This window comes from Engraulis encrasicolus, chromosome 15 (genome assembly GCF_034702125.1).
Source record: "Engraulis encrasicolus isolate BLACKSEA-1 chromosome 15, IST_EnEncr_1.0, whole genome shotgun sequence".
Lineage (NCBI taxonomy): Eukaryota > Metazoa > Chordata > Actinopteri > Clupeiformes > Engraulidae > Engraulis > Engraulis encrasicolus.
In genome coordinates this window covers 47,311,432-47,321,431 of record NC_085871.1, presented here as the reverse complement: position 1 = coordinate 47,321,431, position 10,000 = coordinate 47,311,432, and the positions used below count along the sequence as shown (strand labels likewise).

The window sequence follows — 10,000 nt, the reverse complement described above, 5'->3', positions numbered from 1 at the left end:
TGACATTTTTTTGTCAGTCTCATGGTTCCCTAAGCACTCTGTGTACTCTGCTTGAGTATGTCTAGCGCGGCCCTCAGTGTGAGTTATGTCCAGTTTGCCTACTAGTTTGGATTGGGTCTGGAATGCACCGCAAGTCTCTGTTACAACTAAAGCCACTAATGTTTGGCAATCAACACCCCCATTCCACTCCTGTGGGCTGAAGGAGGGCTAATTATTGATAAGCTGTTTATAGTTCTTTCTTTCTTTCTTTCTTTCTTTCTTTCTTTCTTTCTTTCTTTCTTTCTTTCTTTCTTTCTTTCTTTCTCTCTCTGTGTCTCAAACACGCGCACACACACACACACACACACACACACACACACACACACACACACACACACACACACACACACACACACACACACACACACACACACACACACACACACACACACACACACACACACACACACAGAGGAGGTTGGCATCATTGAATGATTTGTGACCACATGCTTTGGCCTGCTGGGCTATTCTGACTAAGCAACTGACCTAAATATGTTTGGTTGTAATAGACTTCTGTCAGGGAATTTCTCAACTGGGCTTTGGAGTTTTACTCATTCTGACCCTATTCATAGGGAAACACGCAAACTCAAACTCATGGCCTTGTCCTACTATGCCACTGTGGGCAAATCCCTCTTTTACTAGGCTGTTAACTGCATTAAGTTGGATCAGTAGAAATGTGTGAACTCTGGGCCTTTACTAGCTTTTGTCATTTGTCCAGTCTTTGATGAAGAACTATGGAACATCCACTTATGCAAAGTATGGCGTGGTGCCATTGTCCTGTGTCCAATCATACACAGGAACTATGGTGCGTCCATCTTTTGCGCAGTATGAGACGTTAGGCTGTGACTGTCCGTTCATTTGTCCAATCTTCAGCAGGAACAGGTTGATTGACACTAAGTGCATTCGATTTCTCATCAACGCCTGCATGCGCATGCAGACAGCAATGCACTCTGTATGAACATTTTGCATGACGGTTAGATTGCCTATCAAGCTTACAAATTTCAGTCATGTTGCGTCGACGAGGTGACATGTCACATGAACTATCGCGGGATGAATGCGACTGCAGTCAGATCTTGCAACCCCTGCAGTTGCTTATCCCCTTCAATGCTCGTCTGCAGAACGCCTCCGAGGTCACACGCTTTGTCTACATCAATCGACAACATCAAAGTCGTCTGAGCCTACTGACAGTCCTGCTGATTGATTGACAGTCCCTATGTCCAATGTCCATTCAGGAACTATGGTGCGTTCATCTATGCTCAGTATGAGGCGGTGGACACTATGGGTGTCAGCAGGTGCCGTGGCTGTACGGTGATGACATAACTTGATCGTCAGTTCCTGTGTACTGTGTCCTGTGTCCAATCCCGTGCAAGAACTAGTTGATTGACATGTCCTCTGTCAAATGTCCATACAGGAACTACAGAGCGTCCATCTATGAGCAGTATGGGGCGGTGGACTATGAGTGTCAGCAGGTCTTAATGTGTCCACTTTTGATTGATTGACAGGTCCTCTGTCCAATCCCATGCAGGAACTAGTTGATTTACAGTTCCTCTGTCCAATGTCCATTCAGGAACTACGGCGCATCCATCTATGCGCAGTATGAGGCAGTGGACTATGGATGTCAATGGCCACGTTCGTGATGGCGCATTGCTGCTTTCTCTAACCAGAATGCATTGCGGCCAGTAGGTCTTGTGTCCACTTTTGAGGACATAGCTGGATTGATTGATGGTACATATGTCTTATCTCCATACAGGAACTACGGGGCGTCCATCTATGCTCAGTATGAAGCTGTGGACTATGGATGTCAGCAGGTGCTGTGGCTGTACGGTGATGACCACCAGATCACCGAGGTGGGAACCATGAACCTTTTCCTCTACTGGACCAACGAGAACGGAGGTAAATATGAACATAAATACATATGAAATATGAAAATAATAATAAATAAACTATCACTGTATTGTGTATTTTTTCAGCTGCAAAGTAGTCATACCATACAACGATGATACTCAAAACTGAAATAACAGTTGATATAATAAGAATTTTACATTACATTGCATTTGGCAGATGCTTTTTAACCAAAGCGACTAACAGTCGAGGACATAATCATAGTCAACATCACTAGCAGATACAAAGTGAACAGGAAATATACAGAACAACAATTGCATATGCCAGGAAATAAGAATACATATAGTCAAAGCAGTTTTTTGTTTTTGCAGTTTTTAAATGGCATTTCTTTCACTTGAGTTGGAATGTTGTGCTTATATGTGCTGAACATAGGCAATATCTTTTGTGTGAGACTATTGAATGCAACAGCGGCCTCTAGCGGCCATGTCTTGTAACTGTTCTTAGGGGTCAGCCTGAGTTTACTGTAGCCTACTGCAGTGTTTCTCAACAGGGGTGCCGGGGCATCCTGGGGTGCCGTGGGCCCCCCTCAGGGGTGCCGCGGAAACGTGGATGATAAATAAATGATGTAATATAATACAAATTTGTCTAAATTGATAAGTTAATGCTAGTCAGTGGAATCTTTCATCTGCCATTTACACACAATAAAGTAAATATAGGTCGCCCCAATCAGCTGCAACTTCGAATGTAGGTCGTGTAACATCTCCAAATGTGTTACTTTTCTAAGCTTGTGTGGTATCGGATGCGATGCCATGTTACGGCTTGTTGGTTTGGGGTGCCTAAAAATTTTCATGAATTGAAAGGGTGCCTTGCCTAAAAAAAGGTTGAGAAACACTGGCCTACTGCACTGGGCTCTCTGTAGGCAGTCTAAAGCACAGCTACAGCACCAGATGGCAACACTTCTTGTGTGTCTCTGTGTGTGAGTTTGTGTCTCTGTCTGTTTGTTTACTTGTGTGCTTGTTTGCTTTGTTTACCTGCGTGTGTATCCATATATAGTGTTAGTGTACGTATGTGTGTATTCAACAACATGGTTTTTGTGTGTATACTTGTGTGCTTGTATAAATGTGTGTGTGTGTGTGTGTGTGTGTGTGTGTGTGTGTGTGTGTGTGTGTGTGTGTGTGTGTGTGTGTGTGTGTGTGTGTGTGTGTGTGTCTGTCTGTCTGTCTGTCTGTCTGTCTGTCTGTCTGTCTGTCTGTCTGTCTGTGTGTTTTAAATGCTTGTGTATTCACTTACGTCTGTTTACCAGCTTATTTTATGTATGAATTAGTTAACCAGTTTATTTGCCGTGTTTAATTTATTGTATTTACCAGTATGTTTACCCGTTTGTTTATTTGTTTGTTGTTTGTTTACCTCAGAGGATGAGCTGGCGACGCCCCCCCTGGATGGAGTCATCCTGCCCGGCATCACACGGCAGAGCATTCTAGAACTGGCACAGGCATGGGTACGCAGTTCCACATAGGGAGTTGCCATAGATACAGTATGCATTCTAGAACTGGCACAGGCATGGGTACGCAGTTCCACATAGGCCGTTGCCATAGACATGCATTGGTGTATATGGAACAGTGTGCCCATGCCTGTGCCAGAACTGGCACAGGCATGGGCACACTGTTCCATATTCTCATGAACGGCCATCCGGGTACTTTACTCTTAAATTTGCATTACGACCCTTTATGGGTGAAAACAAACCAAATGTCTCATTTACTTACATGCTACATTGGCTAGCCTAAATTAACACATTCCATGCTTCATCCACGGCTGTTTGGCTATATTATTTGAACAGCCGGCAACACAACACATTTTCGGCATGTTGCGCGTGAACAACGCTAGTGTACAGGTCCGTATCTTTCGCTTATTAAACCCAGACATTACCAATTGACTTGCATGGGTTGTTTTCCCCCACAAATGGGCGTAACGCACATGGAAAACGTCACTCCGTTCATGAGTATACAAGCAAATGCATTATAGAACTGGTCCAGGCATGGCTCCACCGTAGAGTGCTTCCCATAAGTAAATTGTACCCCATCCCCATTGGATAAGAACTGGAGAATACACTCCTGTGTGCATGGTCTATTCCCTACAGTCTCCAACACACATGTTCAGACCTGTCAGATATGATTTTAATAATATGCACAGAATAATGCAGATAAATGCTCAATTAATGATACACTATAGACAGACAGCAAAAAATAACTGGTATCTTGTGAGGTGTCTTTGTTTAAGAGGTGTGTGTGTGTGTGCGCGTGTGTGTGTGTGTGCACGCGTGTGTGTGTGTGCGCGTGTGTGTGTGTATGTGTGTGTGTGTGTGTGTGATTTCTCCACTAGGGTGAGTTTAAGGTGTGTGAGAGGTACCTGACCATGTCGGACCTGCGCCGGGCCCTGAAGGACGGCCGGGTCAAGGAGATGTTCGGATCCGGTACCGCCTGCGTGGTCAGCCCAGTGGGCCACATACTGTACATGGGAGAGGTGAGGCCTCAAGCATCCATCGTCATCACATAACATAAATATTCACATACAGTTTGTCAAACATTAAGTATAGTTATTGAAAACAGTATACTGTGCAGTATAGTGTGTACTGTGCATGTATTCTAGAAATAAACAGTACGCAAAACCTTTTTATTGACATTCTTCTGGTTATTGGTCTCCAATTATCTGTTCCTCTTAAAATGAGGCTATTCCACTTGAAAAGACCATATTCTGTGGAAATACAGTAGACACATTCAGACACATTCAGCTCCCATAAAATGTCTGTTCAAGTAAATGATTTTTTAAATGAATCGTGCTGATAATGATGGGGCCAATAGTGTGGCTTGCTTTTGCTAGTTAGCCGCATTGTCACACATTAGATTTATGCATCTATTAAACAGAGTTGTACATTGCATGCCACTGTATGACCTAATGCCTGTTAGTGAGCGTAATAATGATAATTTATAAAAAATAATTATATTGCTAATGATTTTAAATAATACATGCAGACGAGGCATTAACACAGCGAAACTGTTTAACTATTCTATTTTCTTACTTGTCTAATTATTGTCCGTGGGCATTAATGGTCAATATTTTTTATCTCTAATCATTAAATATTAGCGAGAGTGATTGTCCTCCATTATCTGTTCCCCATTGTCCGTCCATTAGGCGCGTGTCAAATTAGGATATCATGGTGGCCGCCATTAAGGCTAAATCCCCCCTAATGACACATCTTCACGTCTGGATCAAGTGATGTTAGCGGCGTTTAATGATTGCTTGACAAAGGCTCCTAATTGAACGTTAACGAGCGGTGTCGGGAGATTGATTGGCACGCTAGGGTCGTTAGTGTGGGGGGTCGTTAGCGAAGGTTCCTTTCCGTGTGGTTTCATTGTTAATTGTTTTTCCGCTGCGCTTGGCTGCGTGTTCCAGAACCTGCAGATTCCGTGTCCGTCGCAGAACTCTCTGGCGTCCAAGCTGATGAAGGAGCTGACGGACATACAGGTGACACACACACACACACACACACACAGACGCACACGCGCAGGCATGCAGGCATGCAGGCACACATGCACGCACGCATGTACACGCACACACGTATTCACACACACACACACACACACACACACACACACACACACACACACGCACACACACACACACACACACACACGCACACACACACACACACACACACACGCACAGACACACACACACACACAGACACACACACACACGCACACACACACACACACACACACACACACACACACACACACGCACACACACACTTGCATCTTTTATGCCACAGAGCTCACGGGTGGACATACAGGTGAGACCCCACACACACACACACACATGCACGCACACATACACACACGCTCTTACATGCAGGTGAGACCCCACACACACATACACGCTAGGGTGACACAGCTGCCCGGACTTCGGCCGGACAACCCCGCCCCTTAACTTTCTAACCTTGCGTCCTCGCGCGCACCCATTGCTTCGACTTGCCGAATCCCCGCCTCTGTGGAGAAAACAGTGAAGTTGGCATTCTAAACTGTAGGCAGAAATCAGGGAACAGCGCTGCCATCTTACCTCAGACTAACTCAGTTGTTGTCTGTGTAGGCTGTTTCATATTTTTTTTTATTTTGCCTATTTTGGGTAGTCGTGCATTCGTAGGCCTACTGTAATAGCCAACAATTAATTTGATTTACTTTACTCAAAGTTGGTCAGAAGTCTGTTTATCAGCGGTGTTTTAAGGGAGGCAAACCGCTTCTGTCAACCTTTTTTTTCATGCAGACACTGGATAACTAACAACACGAGCTCAAAATACAGACAGCGCCCATGCAGAAAGACGTTTCTTTGCCCTGTTTGTAAAGTTGTGAGAACACTCGTATCGTTGTAAGGGCATTTAGGTCTGGGGTTATATCTGGAGTAACATGGCGGCCGCAGATATCGGAAACGTGACCGACTGTCAAGGTCTAGTTTGCGTCAATGACGTTGCCTCGCATCTCGAGGTCATAAGCAAAAGGCTAGGAGGAAAGGAAAGGCAAAGAGAGGGACACACGGACGTCGTGAACAGGTCGTAAAAACGGACCGATGGCCACCCTAATACACGCACATACACACACACTCGCTCTTACAGGCAGGTGAGAGGTGAGGTAAATACAGTGTACAAGTGCAAGGACACTCAAACGTACTATGCACAACATAAATGCCTGCATTAGGGGCATATTTATGTACTTGCAGAGGCGATTCTAGGGTCACCTGGAGTCCCACGCAAAAATTGAACCCCTTAGCGCAGCACTATGGCTCTCTGTAATGTCATAGCAATGTTGTGCTGATGCAGTTAAGCATTTTAAGCAAGTGAATAGGGTCGCTGGCGACCCCTGCTGCAGTAAGAGGCTACAGGAATGAACCTTTGAACCAAGTCGCAACTATTGTAGTTTAAAGTGTGTGCCGTTGTTCACCGTAGTGGCTAGGGGACCCCAGGCGGCTGCCTGCCTAGCCTGTGGTGACGAGATGCGCCTGCGCTCCTCAAAGACAACATACACAACCTCAGACTGCATTCAAACCCTCTCCATACCCTGCTCTTAGACCTCCCCTCAAGCTGCATTCAAACCATGTTATATACTTGTCCTCCCAAACACCTTTTGTTGCACATTGATGCCATTGATGGCCACTCTCAAAGGGGAAGTTGTGCGAGGGAACTCAGCATGAAACTTGGACATACGTAGATAAACAAGGTTCAGGGGGTATGGCACTTGCCCCATTGCCAGGGATGGACTAAAATAGGAGGAATAGGGCCCGGGCACTTTTGGCTTAAAGGGCCACTGTGTGAGATTTTTAGTTGTTTATTTCCAGAATTCATGCTGCCCATTCACTAATGTTGCCTTTTTCATGAATAGTTAACACCACCATCAAATTTTACGTATTCATTATGACTGTGGGTGTGCGTGTGTGTGTGTGTGTGTGTGTGTGTGTGTGTGTGTGTGTGTGTGTGTGTGTGTGTGTGTGTGTGTGTGTGTGTGTGTGTGTGTGTGTGTGTGTGTGTGTGTGTGTGTGTGTGTGTCCATATGAATTGTGTTGTGGCAGATATAATTAATAGGTACAGTGGCGACGAGTGTATACGGTGGTCAAGGGCATTTGAAAGGTCAATTCTACACTCTGCTAAATGCGAGACTGGCAAGGACGTATAGCGGATATACACTGTCTCCCCTCCACCCCCCACCCCCAACTACAAGTGTCGTCCTTGCGGAACAGTCACCCCACTCGTTAGGAGCATTGTCCTTCACGTCAAGGTGGAACACAAACATATACAAACATAAACATAGACAAACATAAACATATAGACTCTTAACGGTAAATAATAAATAAATAGCTTAAATACCTACTTGTAAATATCAATAAAACTCCAAGCACAATATTGGTGATACGTTGGTTCCACTCTCCAACTCCTGTCCAAGTGTAATGATATATTGTTTAGTAGATGATGGACTCCATCATATACCGGACAAAGGAAATGAATGTGTTCATGCCTTCATTTTTGTCTTCACATGGACCTGCCTCGGTGTATGACAACCGCTATGCGAGTTCATTTAAGTTGTGAGCAAAGGAGACACATACTGTTAGATTCTATGGCCTCCTGTTAAAATGCCTTACCAACAGCCTTACATATGGAATGAGACAGTATTATATAAAATAATAATAGTTTAAAATAAAATTATGTATATGTATGTATATACATATATGTAAGATATAATATAAGTGCTTTGAGAGGTCACAGAGCCAGAACACTTTACTGTTTCCATTCAGTACTTTTTTGCAAATATATATTTATTTATATATATATATATATATATATATATATATATATATATACAGTATATATATATATATATATATATATATATATATATATATATTTATTATTATTATTATTATTTTTAAGCAAAAATACTGAATGGAAACAGGAAAGTGTTCTGGCTCTGTGACCTCTCAAAGCACTTACAGATTCTGTGGCATTTTGTGAAGTGTCCTTACAAACACCTACTTGCATTATGGAATGTCACAAAATAATGAAATAATAATGATTCTTTTGCCAAAGCATTGGCTGAATAGAAAAAGTGAAGTGCTGTGGTTCATTGACCTCTCTCACCGCCTGGTCGCTTCAATAGCCTCTTGTCTAAAGCCCTTACAAACAGCAACTACTAGCTATATGGAATGTCATTTAATAATAAAATAAAAAATATCAATAGCAATTATTTTGCCAAAGCATTGGCTTAATAGAAAAAGTAAAGTCATCTGACGTTTTGACCCTTCTCACCGTACTCACAGATCTTGTAAAGAGCCAGACAGTCAAACAGTACCTTGCAATATGGAATGTTATATATATATATATATAAAATTTAAAATTAAATAAACAACTCTTTTGCCAAAGCATTGGCTGAATGGAAACAGTGAAGTGCTCTGACCCTGTGACCTCTCTCATCCCGCTCACATATTCCATGGCGTCTTGTCTAAAGCCCTTACAAACAGCAACGCTTCAATGACCACTTGTTCAGTCCTTACTGTGCGAACAGCGTCTTGCAATATGGAATGCCATATAATAGTGAAAGAAAAATACATTTACAGTATAATTATATTGATAATGATTCTTTTGCCAAAGCATGCTGAACAGTAACAGTGAAGTGCTGTGACTCCTTGACCTCTGCAGCCTCCTGGTAGCTTCAATTGCCTTTTGTTCAGTCTTTACTGTACGAACAGCATCTACCATAGCATAAAGCCTTGTTTTGCAGGGTGGAAGGAAACCTAGAATGTCAGATAATACTGATAATAATAAAAAAATAATAATTCTTTTACTAAAGCATGAGCTGACTGGGAACAGTGCTCCAACTCCTTGGCTTCTCTCACTGCCTTGCAGTGTCTATATCCTTTTGTTAAAGGAGAAAACCATTTTATTTTACATTGGGCCCTTGGTTTCACATTATTAACCTCATGCTCTTCTCAGCTCTGTACTGTATGGTGTGTGTCATTTGGAGCTCTGCTGAAGATGTCCGGCCATGAAACAACTCAGGGGTGTAGTCTACTTTTTTATGGTGGGTTAGGTATACTGTTTACTGTATGTGAGCATTTTTGGAAGTGGGTATACTGTATATATTTGTGCTACTCTAAATAATGGATCAATCAATTTTAAGTGGGTATAATGAAATCCCTGAAATTTTGAAGTGGGTATACTCCGTATACCTGCATTCTAAGTAGACTACCACTGAAACAACTTCCTATGGGAATTTTTTTGCAGGCACAAACTATACTGTTTTAAATATATTCATTACGGTACGCTACCACTCAGAATGCATAGGTGGATTGCGTGTGAAACTTCTGGGTTGCGGGTAATACAGTTTTCGGAAGTCTGGTAAAGGTGGATGTTCGTGACTAAATGCAGATGTGGCAGATGTCACATCACAAACATCCACCTTTACCAGTCTTTCAAAAAACGGTATTACCTGCAAAAAATGGCCCATAGGAGGTGATTTCATGGACATAACCAGCCTGGTAGCTTCAATGGCCTCTTGTTCGGTCCTTACAGTACGAACAG

General features: G+C 42.9%; 1 protein-coding gene across 1 annotated transcript in view; it reads left to right on the top strand.

Annotated features, from left to right (window-relative positions):
* Window positions 1-10,000, top strand: part of bcat1 (branched chain amino-acid transaminase 1, cytosolic) — a 20,244-nt gene that overhangs the window by 4,329 nt on the left and 5,915 nt on the right. The window contains exons 5-8 of the mRNA XM_063217771.1: window positions 1,790-1,932; window positions 3,294-3,379; window positions 4,261-4,401; window positions 5,332-5,403. Of these exons, the coding sequence (XP_063073841.1) occupies window positions 1,790-1,932; window positions 3,294-3,379; window positions 4,261-4,401; window positions 5,332-5,403 (442 nt within the window). The remainder of the gene's footprint in view (window positions 1-1,789; window positions 1,933-3,293; window positions 3,380-4,260; window positions 4,402-5,331; window positions 5,404-10,000) is intronic.